Below are 20,210 nucleotides of genomic sequence, written 5' to 3' on the forward strand. Positions count from 1 at the left end.
TGACAGTGTGATTGTGTGGCTGAACACGGTTGAGAGGATTTTCAGAAGGTCATAATTTACATTTTACTGTTACATGTTAATTCAAGCATTCCCATATGGCCATCCAGCTACAGTCACAACAGCAAACAATTAAATGTCGCTGTTGCCATTAAACTTCAATAACTTTACAGAACGTGTGCATAGACTTCAATCAAATGTTAAACTTAGAAAATAAATGCACTCTTTTTCATTGAAATAATGTAAAAAAATTTTAGTCTCAGACTTTCACTTTATCCTAATCATAATTAATTAGGATATAAAACTTTAAAGAGATAAATTCATAAAAATGGTAACTGAGTGACTAATGAAGCTTTAGTTCTTGCAATTAAAACTTTTTATCTCGCAATATAGCCTCATCTTGTAATCGCAACTTTATATTTATATAAACTTTATGAAATTCATAATTTTATAGGTAACTATTTTTATTGTTAACTTTATTATTACTTATTTACCTTTACTCTCACTGTAATTACTATTTTTGAAAAAACATTTCTCTTACATTATTACAGTAAAAAGTCATTTGACTTAATTTATAGTGCACTTGATTAAAACTTTTCTGATGCTTTTAATCTTTTTGTTTTATCTGCAAATTATTTCGTAACCTTAGTTATAAACTTAAATCTGCACATTGTTTGAAGGATGCCACTGGGAAACGTGGAATATCTGATTAATTGAAGAAATAACTAGCGTCGGGTCCGAGTTGAGTCCAGGTCCTTAACCAACTGAGTTTGAGTGGGAGATGTTTTAATGTCTTGTCATCTTAATTTTATGTAGTTACTTATTGTACGAGTCCGAGTCAAGTTCGAGTGTCCGAATCTGAGTTCATTCATAATTGCAGTCTGAGTTTGAGTCTGAGGCCCTGTTTACAGTTGTATTAAGATGTGTTTTGGTCGATCGGATCACAAGTGGACGTTAAATACAGGAGTAAACGGGTCTAAAACGCTTTGAGCTCGTCCAGTTTCCTCCACTTCCAGTTAGTAGAAAACACATTCGACCGGATTGCTTTCGTAGTGTAAACGCTCATGTGATCGAATGTGTTCAAACAGCCTCTAAAGACCGTCTTCTCTCCGTCTATTGGTCTAATGCGGGAACATTATGGGAAGAGCGACAGCCAGACGGGATTTAAACTGTCGACTGAAGACAAGTTTGGTTTGAAGATGAAAAATGTACCAAGCACAATGTTCTCTCATCATTCCTGATTTCTAACACACACTCACAGCGTTCGGCTGATCTCGCGTCTGTCAGAGCAGAAACTGAAGCTGATGTTCTCCGAGTGTTTCTCCGTCGTCTCCGGTCGCGTTCATATGTAAATTGCGCAAGCTTATTTCGTCCATTAGATTGAAAGATCTGAAAAGACATACATTTACCTCCCCTCGAAGAAATCAGGACAGAAGTGTTTGAAAGTGTACAGAAGAGACGGATTAAAACACCAGGTGTAAACAGGAATGTGTTTCCCTCAATCCACCAAAGCACATCTTAATACCAGCTGTAAACAAGTCCAAGTACCACAACTCTAGAAATAACCTTAAAAAACATCCACCATACTTCAGTGCATAAGCTCTTCAGAAGGTTTCATGAGCCCAGCACCGGATGCTGTGTTTGTGTGTGTGTGTGTGTGTGTGTGTGTGTGTGTGTGTGTGTGTGTGTGTGTGTGTGTGTGTGTTTTCCCATAAGCTGATGACAGGTGGGCATGAGGTTGGCGTATCCTAGTGGGCAAAGCTCTGAAGCCCAGCGAGACGAGGCGCACGAGTGTTTTTATACTGCAGTGTGCCAATACTGACAAACCCACAGGTTGTTCCTCACAGCGAACGCATCCACAGCCAAAGGTACACACACACACTTATACATGGCCTTAGCTCTGGGAGGACGGTACCAATGTGCCAAAAGGCCACTGGGAAAAACAGCAACAACATATGAACACACACCATAGTGATGCCATCTGTCTGCCTCATGGTGCGCAGTGAGGACTGTAAATCCAGCCAGTTTGGGGCATTTTCAGTGAGGAGTCGTAATCTCTCTGGATTTATGTGTTTGTGTGTGTGTGGAGGGATTTTACTGCACCGAATCACACACGTGTATGAACAGAAGACTCGCTCACATGTTGAACATCATTAATGTCTTCACACTGGATCATGCTGTAGCTGTAAACGAAATGTGTCATGACATGGTGAACTTTGACATGCATGTGCGTCTGCATGTGTGTGTGACTTACGTTGAACAGATTGGTCTTATTCCTCTCGCAGAAAAGTCCTTGTGCCGGCATGTGCTTCAGCTGTTGCCATGGGACACTGCTCCCTAGCAACACATCTCGTGCCCATTGCAGGTTCTGTGAAAACACAAATATATTCAGTCAGTTCTGTGTGCAGGAAGGCGAGAGTGTGTGTGATGACTTGAACCGAGTGTAGCCTGCATGCTTCACTCTCTCACACACACACACTCCTAACGGAACACTAGAGTCCTGCTTAACTGCGCAAGTATATACTATTTAAAAAATAGTATGCAGAAGGTTAAAGTTAAACATTTCAATTAAAAAGCTTCAATGGTGTATGCAGTGTGTATATTGCTTAATTTTGAGAAAATAAAAGTAACGGTATGTATTAGGTAATAAACACTGTATTACGCTAAAGTGTCACATTACTTCAGTAAGCAGTAGCCGCGTTTCCATTGCAGATTTGACGTTTATTTTCTAAATGTCGATTTTAAAAAACCATTGCGAAATGACGTTTCCATTAACCGATGTTATGAGACTACAACATAATTTTTTCCTCTCGCGATAAGGCATTCCAACAATCATTGCAACAGATGTTAGAAGGTCTACGTATATCTCAGCCGCCGCACTAGACATTATTATTAATATAAGGAGGCGCAGGCGTGTTATCACAGCATTAATGGCAAGGAAAGACCCTTATACTGTGAGCGGCTCATATGAGTGTTTCTCCCTCCTATCTTGAGAAATTCTGGCATTTCTTTGTTGTTTATAATCCAGTATTCCTGTGATACTTTTGTATTTTAATAACGAACTCTGTCTCGTCTTCTGTCCAAACATATCACGTCATCTTGATCGACTTTCACGTACACTGGTGAACTGTAAATGTGTTTCCATTGCAGTGTTTGCAAAATATTCCTTTTTCGAATTGTCTGAGAAACCTCCTCATGCGAGCGGGAAAACTTTTTAGAGATATATGGGAGTTTGTGCAAAATTGATGCGTTTCCATTGGGCGTATTTTCAATTCGCAGTTTTAATTTGTGCAATTTGAAGGGTAATGGAAACGCGGCTAGAGATAGTATATACCAGTGGTTCTCAACTCGTCCTCGGGACCCGCTGCTCTGCACATTTTGTATGTCTCTCTTATCTGACACACTCAAATCAGTTCATGGAGTCTCTCCTGACGAGCTGATGATCTGGTTCAGGTGTGTTAAATAAGGGAGACATACAAAATGTGCAGAGCAGCGGGTCCCGAGGACTGGAGTTGAGAACCACTGGTATATACTGTATATTGCCAACTAATAACAGCATGCAGTAGTTAGCGATAAACATAATAAACAATATTTATGCTCACTTGACTAATGCAGTATGCAGTTAGTGTGCTATATTGTCTGTGACAGTATATACTATATACTGAATACTGATTATATGTGAAATAGTATGCAGTAGATAACAATACATGTTCTGAAGTGTAGTATGCAGTGAGATAAAAATCTAAGCATTTCAAATTATTATATATTATACACTGTCATGTGACCTCACTGCAGTATGCTACGGTTTTGTTTTTGTTATTATTGCAGAAGGTAACAATAACCTGTAGTATGCTACACTATTGTCACACAACCTCACAAAAAGATACTTTGCTTTTTAATCAAACTTTGACTAAAAATGGCTTTATGTAGTTAATTCGTCATAATGGTCAAGTTGCACTGCATTATGGGATACATGCTGTAGGGTTGTGACGGTACCAAATTTCAGTAGTCGGTACCAATGCCAGAAATATATCACGATCCTCTGTAACAATTTCAATATCTTAGCAAAAACTGTTGAATTAAGTACTTAAAAAAAATATATGTTGTCTCGTTTTGTCACATCTGTTGTTAATCATCAAGTTCTCAGTCCAGAAACTTTGCAGTGTGCAACATGAAAAACTGACTAGTATTTCCTGACTAGCACCTCTGATAGGCCACTGCAATCACACGCTCAACAGATATGACTGTGATTGGCTACAATGCTCAACGCTTGTAAGTAGAAACCTTGAGCACTCAAACAAACATGAAGAGCGTTTGAAAGCTGTGTCTTTCAGCAGGTATCGCATATATCCGGCCCCCTAACAGTCGACTCACTGTTAGTCAACGAGAAGAGGTTTAGTCAACCAAAACTAGTTGTTATTAGTCAGAAAATAAACTCCACAGGACGTGGCGAAGTCACACAGATCGTTAACAGCGGGTCTTCGTGGTAATTACAGTATGTCAGGCAGGAAAACCAAACGCTCACCTATCATCCATCAACCTCAAATATGGCTTATTTACTTCTGAGATGCAAGGAGTAATAACTGTACATATCCGCTCGCTCTAATGTTCATCTAGATATATGTGCGCTCACAATAACAACATTTTGTTGTTATTGTGAGTGAGTTTACACACATAAAAGCAGACCCTTTACAGTTTTGAATGATATATTACAATTATATTGGTATGACCAAAAATTATGGAGTATTTTAAGTCGTTTCTGCTGTTATCAGTAAAAATGCAAGTGTTTGCGTTCTCCATGTCTAAGCGTGCTATACTTCAGCTTTTTCTTTAGTACTGACTGGCACTGCTAGTACCGGTACGTTTGACAGCCCTACAGTGCTGAAGTGCCAACTAGTCTCTCCCTATGGAGGATCCCTTTACCACTCTACAGATAAAGCGTTGTCGGGAAAATTCGTTTCACGTACCTACCCCGAAGTGCCAAAATAAAATAAAATTGTGTATCAAAATTTATAAGGAAAGACCAGTACTTTGTTTCGGCTTGGTTTGTAGGGAATTACAAACCTGTGCACATATATTCAAAGGCACATAACTATAGAACCAATTTGTAATGCTCATGTGAACGCCATCAGCGTTTCTCACAGGTTCGCGTTTAAAGTCTGTGTAGAGAGAATGGTGTCGTCTTAGCGGCCCCTAACTTAATAACAAATGATCGTTGCGACGGAAGCGAATCAATCAAAACTAACTTAAGCTGGAAAATAACTTTATTAAAGAACCGCTATAAAGCCAAAACAATCTCTGTTACCTTAAATGAAATGTTTATGTCTGTAAAGCTGCTTTGAAACATTCTACATTGTTAAAAGCGCTATATAAATGAAGATGACTTGACTTGACTATGCTTGACCAAACCCAGAAAAACCCAAGAAACTACTTTAAAATGTAAACGAGCAGCTCCCATTAGACGGCAAAAGACTGAAAGCTAATCAAAGCTCTCGTGACACTCCAATATAATTACACTGTATCATCCCATCAAATCCATTTCCACACCGCTAATTCACTGTTAATGAACACATAACATCATAGCGCTGCAGTCTGACTTCTTTATTAGGATACAGACACACGTGTTTCTCTCGCTGCGCATCACACACTGTACAAGCGAGAGCTCAACGCTGTTTGGGGCCATTCATTAAATCTTGAGAGCTGAATTTCCACGCTTTCACCGTGGGGACGTGCCGATTAAACGCATTGTGGCGGTTATGAAATCTCTGGGTTGTCATGGTGGGGTGATTAAATTTCAGAGCTGAACGCTCTCTACATAAAGATCAGACAGATTTCTCATTGTGAAGGGATGGACATGATATATGAGAGTCCTTTTGGCAAGAAAGAGTCAGCAAAGAGCACAAATACACATGCAATGGAGAGAGATGGACTGGATCACCCAATGCACAAATAAGATCTGATTCAAAAGAACAGTTAATTCAAGAGTTAGTTATTGCTATTTCTCTTATGAACTCTGAATATGAATGTGCTAAGAAAAATTTCAGTCGGTTTATCACACAAAACTCGGATGTTTATAAATATGTTTATGATACTTTTATGGTGTTTTTGTGTCATTCGTCAATAATTCACTGTGTGTCAAGGAAGAAAGGAAGTTGTAAAATTGTCATTCTGGTTTGAAGCATTACATTTGTTATGGTAAAGAAGATCGAGAAGAGAGAAACGAGCTAGATATGAACGGTTATGCCAGGAGAATATTAATCACAGAGGTTTTGTTCTACCCGAAGACCAATAATGCTTTGCTTTCTTTTCAAGTGTCCTCCTCTTCCATTAAGCACTCACTGATTATATGCCTATATGGATATATATTCTTTCTTCTTTTATTTTTTTGTTGCTACAAATGCAGCTGCTATTGTTCTGAACAAACGGGAAACTGGAGATTCCAGGAAGCAGAACATGAGATAATCACACGCGTGATGTTCCCCAACCACAGATATTTCATACGGCATTATTGTCATCAAAAAATGGCATTGTGACAATTACATTTTCTCTTGCATATTAGTGGCTAACACTGCAGGTCGGCGTGTCACGTGCATCATCATACACAGCAGGAGATGAGTCAGTCTCAAACACTTAATCATCAAGAGAAATCATGATGTTGTTCCACTATTTTACATCTAGGTGTCTTTACATCTTAAGGAACATTCCACGTGACGCCACATGAAGTTCTGGGGGGAAATTGGTCAATTTTTCACAGGTAAAAGCTGAAGACGAGCAGATGTTTCATTTATTTTGTAGATGTTTTGATGTCAATCACGTCCACTTCAGTGAGGGTCAAACTGTTCCAACAACTGAAACTCAGTTAGCTAATATAGTCAGGTAGATTGATTCATTTTAAGTCTTCTGTTTGTTCTGACAGTTTATTTCATAATTAAATATTACACTGTGCACTGATGTTAGATTAGTAAAAAAAAATAAAAGTAAAAACATTAATATTGTGAAATATTATTACCATTTAAAATAGCCGTTTTCTAATGTGAATATATTGTAAAATGTAATTTATTCCTGTGATCAAAGCTGAATTTTCAGCATCATTACTCCAGTCTTCAGTGTCACATGATCCTTCAGAAATCATTCTAATATGATGATTTGCTGCTCAAGAAACATTTCTGATTATTATCAGTGTTGAAAACAGTTGTGCTGCTGCATATTTTTGTGGAAATTGTGATACACTTTTTCAGGATTTTTTGACGAATAGAAAGTTAAAAAAGACCAGCATTTTTTATTGTAACATTATAAATGTCTTTACTGTTACTAATAATCAATTTAATGCATCCTTGCTGAATAAAAGCATTCACTGCCTTAAAAAATATATCACACTGACCCCAAACATTTGAATGGTAATGTAGTTAAAATGGTATATAAATGTATTAATAAGTTAAGTAGATGACAAACTTTAAGTTGGCATGAAAAAGCCTTGCCAGAAAGTTTGAAGAATTTTTCACAGACACGGCTTAAAACTAGTCCCGAACTAAAATGCATGTTTGAGCGGTTTCAGCAGAGAGCAACTTGCACTGACATGTCTTCAGATATGTCAGTCTCACACCAGTAATGTGTTTTTTTCTAAGGCACGTTGAATCTAAGCTCTGTCTGTGAAACCGGGCCTATATTAGATATATCATATTATATAGATATATCACAATTATCAAACCATAATTAAAAAACAGATAGTTTTAACTGATTCTTGAAGCTGATTGGCCCATGCTAAAAAAAACAATATATTTACAGCTACTACTGTATGTTTATCACTGCACATCTCCCATTAGAGGGCAACTATTAAAAGACAATTAATGTTTTTGACATGTGACCCTGGATCACAAAACCAGTCACATGATGTCGCACGGGTATATTTGTGGCAATAGCCAACAATACATTGTATGGGTCAAAATGATCGATTTTTATTTTATGCCAAAAATCCTTAGGATATTAAATAAAGATCATGTTCCATGAAGATATTTTGTAAATTTCCTACCGTAAATATATAAAACATTTATTTTTGTGAGTGAATGCGGCACAATCGTGAACATAAATGCACAACTTTAAAGGAGATTTTCTCAATGTTTCGATTTTTTTGCACCCTCAGATTCCAGATGTTCAATAGTTGTATCTCGACCAAATATTGTCCAATCCTAACAAACCATACATCAATGGAAAGCTTATTTATTCAGCAAATTGTGACCCATGTGGACTGGTTTTGTGGTCCAGGGTCACATATATGTAGTAAGTAGTTTTATAAAAGCAATAGAGCACTTGATGCCCTCTATATCACATCTAAAGAGCTCGCTGTGTCTAACAAATGCCGCTAGCCTAATTCGGCAGGATTTTGATGTTTTTAGCCATGGGTTTTTACATGAGTTGACCACATATGTGAAGTACGCCAAGCCCCACTGGCCTTGTGTGCACACATATCAACTCCACATATCAACCACAAGACAAAAGCAAACTGAAGCGTCTGCATACGAGTGTGAGTGTAAGTGGTTAGTGGTCAGTGGTGTTACACAACATTCTGGCATGCAGATAAACTTGGCTCTACTGCTCTTTTTGCACCTATGAGGCGAGTGGGCACAGTTTTCAATATCTGTGGGTTGTGTCCTCTACTGCGCACTGGCTTCAAAAACACACACACGCTTGCTGGTGAATATGATATCATCCTCTTGGCTCGGTTAACATTACAGATAAACCTATATCTGGAGTGGATGCTGGCGTTCTTGTGCAGTAAATTGTTATGCCTGTCATTTTTTGTCAAAATAATTCCCAGCATTATGTGAAGAGACAACCATAAGTGTAATTATAAGCCATTTGCAGGGTGATTTCTAAAAAAAAAAAAAAAAGAAGGAAAATATTGTTTTGAGTGGCCCAACATTGACTAAAATAATGGCCTAAGTGTAAAGTGGAGTTAAATTAGATGAATCTCATTAACACCATCATGTTTACACTTCACACAGAAATCAATAATGTGCATAAAGAAAAGTAAGCCTGTTTCCAAGGCAATTATGTAAATTCTCAGTAGTCTACTGTAAATTGAGAAAATGCTCTGATTACTAGAATGAGAAAAAAAAAAGAAGATTATTATATTAAATTAATAAAGTGCATCTGTAAGTATACAGCCGAGAGGTATTTGTTTTTTAATGCAGATTTTTTATTTTGTGGTGAAAATGACATTTCAACCAGTAGCTAAAGTAGGAAGCTGTGTTAGTTTAGTATCATTGAAATACTTTTATAGTTTCTGTTCATATTTTGAAAATCGATTGAATTTTCAGACTTTCTTATTTTAATTTTAGTTAAAAGTTTATCATTTTGTTGTGTTTTTGTCTTTTTTTTTAGGATTATTTAAAAGAATATATAGTTTATATAAGTAGTTAATAACTTAATAATTTTAGTATTTGAACTAAACAAACTAAATGAAAATGAGAAATGTTTTCTTAGCAACTAGCTAAAATAAAATAAGCTTAATTCTTCAAGTAATTAATTATTATAATTTTTTTTTCATTTTTTACTTTTACTCATGAGAAGCATAAAAGATTATAGCATTATACCATGAATATTATTATTTTATCTTGTTCTATAAAATAATGCTGTATGGTATAATAATAAATAAATTATATAATAATAACAGTTGTGTGACTACATCATTCTTTACGTGTTCGATTACATGACGCTTGACAGATTTGACAGGATCAGTCGAACAGACAGAAGAAAAGTTTATATTACTAAATAGTAAATTACTACTGTTCACTGTAGACCTTCCGAAAAATGTGCCAAGTCCCTCATATTTTGGATTCAAAACTGTGAATTTCCCCAAAATCCGACATATTTGCATTAAAAAGGGGGTGTAAAGTCATCAGGGGTGAAAAAGGTGACAAAATGTGACCCCATCGAGAAGAAAATGTTTTAAATATCACCTTTAAAATCTATAAAGTAGTGTTTATTTTTTTAAACAGGGTTTTATAAAAACAAAAATTCTCAGGCCACAAGTAAATTACAGTCAAACCAAAAATGATTCAGACACCAGATATAATTTTTTACTAGTGGCTGCAGGACACTATAGTTACAGTAATTTATGAAAGTGAGGATAGAATAATGTTTGGTTTGACTGTATATTTTCACAGAAAGGGCCGGTGTGTGGTGTGCGGTGTGAAGTGTGTGTGCGCACCTGGTGTGTCCTGCTGTAGGCGTACAGGTGGGCCAGACGGTACAGACTCTTGTAATGCTGTGGGAAGCGGCTCAGACACAGGAACAGAGACCTCACACACACGTCCACGAGCGTCTTCCTCTGTTCTTCCCGTCCCGTGGGCAGACTCTTGGGCAGCTCGATGACCTCGAGGGGGGGCGGCAGCTCGAGCCTGCGCTTGCCCTCGCCGGAGGAGCCCGTCTGGGAGTGTGAGGTGTGTGGTTTGTGAGGCTGGCTCGTGTGCGGGGTCAGACCGGGAGCTTGGGTCGGGGTGTCTGTGGTGGGGGTTTTCGGGACCGAGGCCTCAGGGGAGGTGATGGATAAGGTGGTGTCTGAAGACTCTTGTGTGACAGAAGACTCTTGAGACAGTGTGGCGGAGCTGATGTCCATGTTCTTGTCCTCCAAGGTGCCTGTGAGATTTTTAAGAGAGCAGATGTGACCACCAGCTGCAAATTTTGCTTGTAAAAAGCAACAGAATAGGGAAAGAGAATCTATTGTGTTTTTGCTCCTGGCATGACATTGGCTGAATCTTATGAAAGCCTTCAAGACTGGCTTTTTTCAATCAAATATCAAAAGAAAATGCTAAGAACTTATTTTTAGCCGAGACCATTTTTTTTAGGATGATTACATTTTTTGGGGATTGTAACATTATTTTCATGACAATTACGATTATTTTTAATACAAACACTTATAGGCCCTGTTTACAGCTGGTATTAAGATGTGTTTTGGTCGATCGGATCACAAGTAGACGAGGGAAACACATTCCCGTTTACACCTGGTGTTTTAATCCGTCTCTTCTGTCCACTTTCAAACACTTCTGTCCTGATTCCTTTGAAGGAAGGGTCTATGGGAGAATAAATAAATGGGCTTTCCAGATCTATGAATCTAATGGACAAAATAAGGTCGTGCAATTTACATATGAACGCGACCGGAGACGACGGAGAAACACCCGGAGAACATCAGCTTCAGTTTCTGCTCTGACAGACACGAGATCAGCCGAACGCTGTGAGTGTGTGTTAGAAATCAGGAATGATGAGAGAACATTGTGCTTGGTACATTTTTCATCTTCAAACCAAACTTGTCTTCAGTCGACAGTTTAAATCCCGTCTGGCTGTCGCTCTTCCCATAATGTTCCCGCATTAGACCAATAGACGGAGAGAAGACGGTCTTTAGAGGCTGTTTGAACACATTCGATCACATGAGCGTTTACACTACGAAAGCAATCCGGTCGAATGTGTTTTCAAATAACTCTGGAAGTGGAGGAAACTGGACGAGCTCAAAGCGTTTTAGACCCGTTTACTCCTGTATTTAACGTCCACTCGTGATCCGATCGACCAAAACACATCTTAATATTATCATCATTACTCCAGTCTTCAGTGTCACATGATCCTTCATTGATTGATGATTTGCTGCTCATGAAACATTTCTTATCATCGTAAAATGTTAAAATGTTTTTTCTACTTTATATATTTTTTCAGGATTCTTTGATAAATATAGAGTTCAAAAGAACAGAATTTATTTGAAATAGAAATTTCATAACATTATAAATGTCTTAGGCCGCGTGTCCACCAAAGTGTTTTTTTCACGTGGCTGACATATTTTTCCAATTGTTTTCAATGGGAGCGCCGCGTTTTTTAAACGCCATGAGCGTAACGAGGCGCTGAGTGTGTTTCTTCACGCTGAAGCGCTGAGCGCCCGGCCTTTCTTACTGGTCGCTGAGAGTTGAAGAATGTTCAACTTTGGGTAAAACTCAGTCACTTCACTGTCACTTTTTACCCAGCCGTCCAATCACAGTGGAGGAGGGGCGGGACTAATACCACACCGACCAACCGCCACATTCTGCTTGTACAACATCAACAGACGACGACAACAAGCATAATAACGGAACACAATCATCTAAAACAAGAGCCAGAGAAAATATGTTACATTGTATCGATATTTTAATATAGAATCAACACAGACACAAAATATGTGTGAAATGAGATACTAGTAACACTTTCGCGGATATTCCGTATCATAACAAGCAAACGTTTCAACTGAAAAAATGCTACGCTACCAAAACGCTGTCAAGCACCCATAGCTAGGCATTTTCAGCTGGCTAAAAACGCTTTGGTGGACACACGGCCTTACTGTTACTTTTGATCAAATAATGTGTAATAAAAAAGTATAACATTTTTTTTTTTATTATAATTTTTTTTAAGTAGTGTATTATCAGGACAAATGATAAAAAACATTTTTAAATAATATATTTTAATAACATGTAATATAACATTACACCAATGATAATTAGATGCTTTTTAAAATGTAATGGGAAATGTGCTTAATCCTCATTAAGCACTACATTTACTGGTTAAACAGTTGGAAGCCCTTTATCATTATCACTTCTGCATCATTACTCACCATGCGTGCACTTCTGGATTTGCTCCCACATACACAATAAATACTGTTATTCACCCTAAAAACTTGGCAGTGTGTACTGTATGTGTCGGGATCATTACCTATATTGTCTTCTCCTGTGGCCCGTTTCTCTTTTCCAATGGCATTTGATTCATCCGGGAAAACACCACACTTCCCAGGATCGACCTTGTGGCTGCTGTCCTGAGAGCTGGTGGGGTCCATGAAAACATCCTGCAAGGAGCTGGAGTCCGACATGCCGGCAACACTGTCCTGACTTTGCTCTGATTTAGGGAGAAAATACACCACACAATTACACTCATTCTACAAGACCTTCCTCCGTCCTTTGTAAATATTCATCTAATTAAAAAGACCCATCATTCAGAGCGTTTTCCGAGAAGCCCAATTTGCACAAGCCACAAATCAACACAGTCACAAAGATGAAGTGTGTAATAATCCTCCAATGGACACAGAGCTGGAAACATTTGCAGGGATGAGATTATTACGAATGGCAGCAACACAGCACCTGAAGAGCAGGTAGGCGGATCTCAGAACAAGGATTTGGATTACAATGTAGAGAAAGTGCAATCGTAATTCTGTGCCCGAGAACGTTTGCTCTCAATTTCTACAGATTAAAGGAATCGTAACAGAGTGCTGCAGGAATGAGTCCTAACGCCTGGAAACGAGTTCGCAAGTCAATGGGTTTTTGGTTGAATGACTGAAATAAATGTCTTTAAACACAAGCTCAAAATACATTCATGTTTTATTCTATGACATAAAATACATTAGTAATGCCCACTCGTGATTTTAAAATGGGACTACAGAGGTTGTCGAGGACATTAAACATCATTTACACCAAACGGGTAAACGCATGTACTCGATAATCCGCTTTTACAACCGTAGTCCGTTTATACTCTCACTCTAGATTTCCAACAAGTTGTCAGAAGCTCAATGTTGAAGTCACGTGACCGTGTTGTAGTTAGCGTTAAGCCAAACTTCTTCTTCTGGTGATTGTATTTAGGCTTCAAAAATCATAAAAGTTGTGTTCATTTGTGCAAATTATCTTGATAAACAAGACATTTCTGGTCACACTTTAGTTTAGGCTCCAGTTCTAACTATTGCCTGACTATTAACTATCACCTTTGGCTCTAACTCCTAATTACTGCTTATTAATAGTGAAAGTAGTTGTTAAGTTTAGGTATTGGGTAGGATTATGGGATATGGTCAAGCAGAATAAGGCATTATTATGTGCTTCATGGGTACTAATAAACAGCCAATATCCTAGTAATATGCATGCTAATAAACAACTAGTTCATAGTGAGAACTGGACCCTAAACTAAAGTGTTATCGACATTTTTGTTGGTCACAATGATTATTTTCTGGAAAGTCAATGGAAAAATCCTAAGCCCTATTCAGACGGGACTAGTTTTTTAGACAGCGTTTGATTATTATTCAATTCTTATCACTAGACGTCTTTGATTTCATGTACCGATTCAGAAGGACCAACATCAGTGTTTAATACAGAAGAGGGAGTGTGTGTTTTCTAGATGTGGCCATTACAGAAGGTCATCTGCCACAGTGTGTGTCTTTTAATTATTATTTGTTGATATGAATTTAATTTATTATAAAAAATAAATTAAAAAGTGAGCAGAGAAATCTAGACAAATATCTTACTCTTACCTGACCCTGATATTAAAATTTGACTATTTATATTGTTGTTTTTTTCGTCGGATACCATCCATATTGAAACGAAATGAAAGCATGCTGAAGATTGGTGCACTAACGGTAGCTCAGGTAGGTCAAAAACACATGAGGAGAAGCGTTAGGAGAATACACCATCATCAATCACAGGCATTCGTATTCGGACGGGATTAGATTTCTCCGAGGACTGTTGAGTTTCCAGAAAAACAGGAGACAATTTGCCCTGGAATTTTTTACAGAGGTTGTGTGAGAAAAACAGACTAGGCAGATTCGGACGGGATTAAAATCACAAAGTACGTCTGCAAAGCGAATTTCTCTAACGACCCCCTGGAAAACTAGTCCCGCTAGATTAGGGCTCTAGTGGGTTTTAGTCGAGGGAGCCAGGGTGATGCTAACTCCAGTGTTAGCCTACAAACAAAAAGAGTAATCCCTGCAGCACTATAAAAAATAAAAAAAAATTATTCATCATCATGTTGATCCAAACCCATATTACTGACTTTCTATTGTAGAACACAAAATGTTGTAATGATTTGCTCCAGCCTGCTTTTTCATATACTGTGAATGGGAAAGGACACTGTCAAATATATGTTATGCCTGCACTTACCATATGTCCCACTTATACCCACTTGCCCCTCGAGGTCTTGTGGTATCAGTGTTCTGCCTGGTTCAGATTACACTTTTTTTTGTCTGTTACGATAGTCATTGTGTCAGATTACGCGATTTTGACTCCTAAAATCTTATCGTGTCGTGGATAAGAAACATGTCAGACTATACGCTGCTTCCCGACCAGTCATTGTGTGCCGTCACTCACTCACTCACTCACTCACTCACTCACTCACTCACTCACTCACTCACTCACTCACTCACTCACTCACTCACTCACTCACTCACTCACTCACTCACTCACTCACTCACTCACTCACTCACTCACTCACTCACTCACTCACTCACTCACTCACTCACTCACTCACTCACTCACTCACTCACTCACTCACTCACTCACTCACTCACTCACTCACTCACTCACTGTGCAATGGAGGACCGAAAAAGACCATCGCGGACGCAACGTCGGTTGTCGTCCACTATGACACACTATACGAGATGAAGCGATCGAATCTTGCGTCCCGACGTCCGTTGTCGTTTACGAATCCCCACGAGAGGGTGAAAAAAGTGTCCAAAAAAGTAGTCAAAAGGGCTTTTCACACTGCGCTTAACGCCGGGTTATCGTCGTTCTAAACACCGCTTTTAACGGACCCTGCTTCTGCGGTGTTCACCATGTATTGCAGTGCCAAACTCGTACCGTGTGAAACAATGCAGTGTTAGAATGTTACTTAGTTAGATGTTTAGCATGGACAACAAATAGCGTGCCTTATATTCACATGCTTTGGACAGTCACGGAAACACTGCAGGTTGTATAAACAGTAGTTTCAGCGTTTGAGGGGGAAAATGTCAAAAGGCAACAGAAAATTTTTCATTCTTACCTTTATAGCCCAATAATAATAGTCTGCAATTTATAATATTAGGATGCGCAGTGTAAGAGCCTTTATGTAAACATATCGCCTGCAGCGTTTGTCTAATCAGTGACCCTGACATTGCAAATATGCAAATAAGGACTTTAACCCAGGGTTTAGGAATGTACAGTGTGAAACAACAGCGTAGGAATAGCCAGGATTAATTGTTAACCTCGGGGTAAATTATGAGCAGTGCGAAACGTGAATCAAGATAACCCAGGATTCGGTTTACCTGGGTTGTGCGAAAAGTCTGAAAAGTCCTTAAATTACATATTCCAATGTGTTCTGATGCAATTTATGTGAGGAAAAGACTTACATTTAAGTAGCAATGCACTGTTAATATTTCCTTCCACATTAATTCTCAAATCTCATTCCTACTTTTGCATATTCAAAAATTGTGTGTCGCATTCGGTTCCAAGACATGCGAGAACAGATGGTGTTTTGGCATCAGAAGAGACTTACATTTTGTGAGCCATTGTTTAGGTTGTCATATCCGTCGGTGTATATCAAAAAAAAAAAAAAACATCTGCATGGACATTCTCCCTTATTTCTCCTTTTGTGTTCTACAGAAGACCAAAAAAAGTCATACTGGTTTGGAAGGACATTATGTTGAGTAAATGTTGAAAGAACTTACATTTTTTGGTGAACTATCCCTTTAACAGGTACAGTGTTTTTTTTTTTTTTATCCAGGTCTGAGGGCAGAGGTTACAGGGCATGACTATAGGGAACATGTTTCAATGCAGTGCTGAACCCTGACTAGGGCTTTGGGGTAAAACAGCCCGCCTGCTCATGAGGAAGACCAAAGCGCTTACAAATATTGTGCTTCTCAGCAAGCCCAGAAAAGAAAGTTAATGTGATTCTTCTTGTGCTGCCCACAAACAAGTAGAAAAAGCCCCTGAGCATGCTGGGAGTGTCAGCATTTGGCACAGAGAGTAGAAATTCATTAGCACACACACCATCACCTCCATGACACAACAAAGTGCATGGCAACACCAACGTCCCCTCCTCCAGAGAACGCCAACGCACCCGAAGGGGAAAAATGGCGCTGCGTCAGCCCAAAATTGCAGCTTCCTGCAGAGCGCATTAGCAGCTATAGGCCAACACTGCCAGGAGGACCATTATTTGGGCTGATACAGATTTCATCAGGAGCTCGAGAGCATGTTAAAGACGCTATGAGAGTCTAGACGTGACCTGGGTGTGTGCTGGGAAGTGATGGGCAGGAAAAATGAAAGAAATTTTTGTTTCAGAAATGATTAATGTGATTAAGGTCGGAAATCACCAATAGAGTAAGAGTGTTGTGATATTTAAATGCACAGACAAAAAGGACAAAAAAAAAAAAAAAAAAGGACAAGTGCTACTGCAGTTTGAAGCACCTGCATGATAAACTCTGATGTGACCCACAGTAAATATCAGAACAGGGTTCGGTTCACCTTCCTCAAAAGCAGAGCGCACAACAAACTTTCATTCCGATGTAGAGTTCATAAACACTGAGAATTAAGACTTAAGAATATTGACCAATGATAGAGCTCAACAGTAAGCTTACTGAACTGAAAAAGACATTTGAGATTTTAGAGATTTTAAAGCAATAACAAATTTACTTTTCAATGTACACTCATACAAAAATATATACAAAAGAAAGTGTTTAATTGCACAGTCTCAATGGAAATTTGTCAATCAAACATGTCATATTCCAACAGGATAGCTAGGTAAAGTTAGCTAAAGAAGAATGCAGAATGGAAAGTATTTTCCATTCCCTCTGTAGAGGTACATTATATGGACGCACCTCTTAATTATTGAATTGAAGTGTTTCAATCAGACGCCTTCCCACGGGTGTATTAAATCAAGCACCTAGCCATGCAGTCTGCATTTACAAACACTTGTGGAAAAACAGGTCATTCTGAAGAGCTCAGAGATTTCAAGCATGGTACTGTACTGTGAAAGTCAGTCCGTGATATTTCATCCCTGCGAGATATTCCACGGTCAACTGTAAATGGTATTACTGGTAAGTGGAAGCGTTTAGAAACAGCAGAGGAAGTGATGAGGCGAATAGCGGATCCAATTCGCAAAAGATTTGCTGATTCCGTACCAAACTTCCACTGGCATTAAAGGATTGGATCACTTCAGAATTACAATTTCCTGATAGTTTACTCTCCCCACGTCATCCAAGATGTTCGTGTCTTTCTTTCTTCAGTCGAAAAAGAAATGAAGGTTTTTGAGGAAAACGTTCCAGGATTTGTCTCCATATAGTGGACTTTAATGGGGTCCAATGATTTCAAGGTCCAAATGTCAGTTTCAGTGCAGCTTCAAAGGCTCTACACAATCCCTTTTTAACCACAAATGCATTACGTAATCACATTGAAAGGTCACGCATGTTCCAGTTCAAAAAGGTAGGGTAGGGCGTCATTTTCTTCGCCAACTTCAAAACCATCCGACATCATTGTTTATTTAAATTTTTTGTAAATGTCGTTTGACAGTCTTTGCACGTTCGCTTTGTAAACACTACCTTTCAATGTGATTACGTAATGTGTGGCGCATCACAGCGATAGTGCAAAACGATAATTTGTGGTTAAAAAGTATATATATATTTTTTTTTTTTAAATGGCAGATGGTTTGACTAGATAAGGCCTTATTCCTCAGCTGGGATCGTGTAGACTGTAGAGCCTTTGAAGCTGCATTGAAACTGCAATTTATTTGTTATATGTCCACTATATGGAGAAAAATCCTGGAATGTTCTCCTCAGAAACCTTAATTTCTCTTCGACTGAAGAAAGAAAGACTAAATTAGTGAGTAATCAGGAAATTGTAATTGTGAAGTGAACTAATCCTTTAATATCAGCACTAAAACTGTGCGGCGGGAGCATCATGGAGTGGGTTTCCATGCATGCAAGCCTCACATCACCAAGTGCAATGCCAAGCGTCGGATGGAGTGGTGTAAAGTACGCCGTCACTGGAGTGGTGGAAACTGTTCTGTTGTGTGACGAATCACACTTCTGATCGGCGAGTCTCAGTTTAGTGGATGCTAGTTTTCTAATGACGCAGAGTGTTGGTTTGCTTAAAGGCTTATAATTCCGTATTGAACAATCTTCTGAAATGCATGGTCACTGTTGAGCTCTATGGTGTTCAGGGTGCTTGACAATAGCTGTTGCCAATACTTTGTGGAACTTAAGCCCTGCTTTTGAGGAGTGATAGGTGAGCCGGCAGTTTTGTACTATTGGTTGTGCGAGGAAAGGCGTCTGTACCATACGCAGATCCTGGCCGCAAAGCAGAGAGACACACGCAGTAGTCATGGTCATGTGAGAAGTCAGCTGTTGAGGAAAGTCAGTTTAGAACATTTTTCATAACCTGGACTCAGAAAAGCCATACAGTTGTGTATATTTTTGGGTACCATTGTGGTGTGAATAAAGCAGATCTTTCATTTTCTGTTCTGCTGAGAAATGGGTAGCTTTTTAGAGGTTATTCAAGTGAATCTCACAAAAACTTGGCAAGATCATGTATTTTTACCACCTTTTGGGGGAAAATTGAGCTTAATTGTGTTGAAAAATGATGCCTCAGAGCAAAAAACAGGATTCATTTTCTTTATTCAAAAAGAAAAAGGGTTATCCTTTGATTTTGAGGTGAAATATGACCTGCTTGTGTTTGTGACATTCACTTCCCTTCATTAAAGGGATAGTTCACCCCAAAATTGTAATTGTCATAATTTACTCACCCTCGTGTTGTTCCAAACCTGTATGAGTTTCTTTCTTCTGTTGAACATAAAAGAAGATGCTTTGAAGAATGTTGGTAACCAGAAAGTTGATGGACCCCATTGACTTCCATAGTATCTTCTATGCCTATCAGTTCATGCTGACTGGTAAGATCTGATTTATGAGATCTGAATTAAATATAAGTTGAAATTCGCATTTAGTTTTTTATAAGAACTGACTCAAATTCACTATATACTATAACCACTAAATGGCAACATAGGCCTATATTTAAACAGGGTTAAGCAAACTATTATTGTTGAAAACAATTGTTCAGACATAATCCTTTTATCAGGTATAGCATTTGGATGTATATTTAGACATGATGAAAATTTAGATTTGAATTCACCCACTTATTTTTACCCGATCTGCTTCAAACTACATCAGTATAATGTCACAACAGAGCAGATGTAGACCTGTGAAATGATTCTTGATTTCTTAAATACTCTTGCCCTGGCGACATGTCAAACTTTAATAATATTCTTGGGTGTTTTTGAGGCTCTTATGGAGGTCAATGGGTTCCATCAACTATCTGGTTACCCACATACTTCAAAATATCCTCTTCTGTGTTCAGCAGAAAAAAAAAAGAAACTCATTCAGGTTTGGAACAACATCAGAGTGAGTAAATGATGACAATTAA

The 20,210-nt window shown here is 38.5% G+C and overlaps 1 protein-coding gene across 6 annotated transcripts in view; it reads right to left on the reverse strand.

Moving 5' to 3' along the window:
* cabin1 (calcineurin binding protein 1) overlaps positions 1–20,210 on the reverse strand; it is a 129,712-nt gene that overhangs the window by 57,741 nt on the left and 51,761 nt on the right. For 3 of the 6 annotated variants that reach the window (XM_082188659.1, XM_082188656.1, XM_082188657.1), the window contains exons 28-31: positions 19,070–19,135; positions 12,724–12,903; positions 10,208–10,635; positions 2,252–2,365 (exon numbers count right to left, since the gene is read on the reverse strand). In XM_082188659.1, coding sequence (XP_082044785.1) covers positions 2,252–2,365; positions 10,208–10,635; positions 12,724–12,903; positions 19,070–19,135 — 788 coding nt within the window. The remainder of the gene's footprint in view (positions 1–2,251; positions 2,366–10,207; positions 10,636–12,723; positions 12,904–19,069; positions 19,136–20,210) is intronic. The other 3 variants (XM_082188661.1, XM_082188660.1, XM_082188658.1) reach the window with 1 other exon arrangement.

The sequence above is a fragment of the Leuciscus leuciscus genome (genome assembly GCF_965113295.1).
Source record: "Leuciscus leuciscus genome assembly, chromosome: 13".
Lineage (NCBI taxonomy): Eukaryota > Metazoa > Chordata > Actinopteri > Cypriniformes > Leuciscidae > Leuciscus > Leuciscus leuciscus.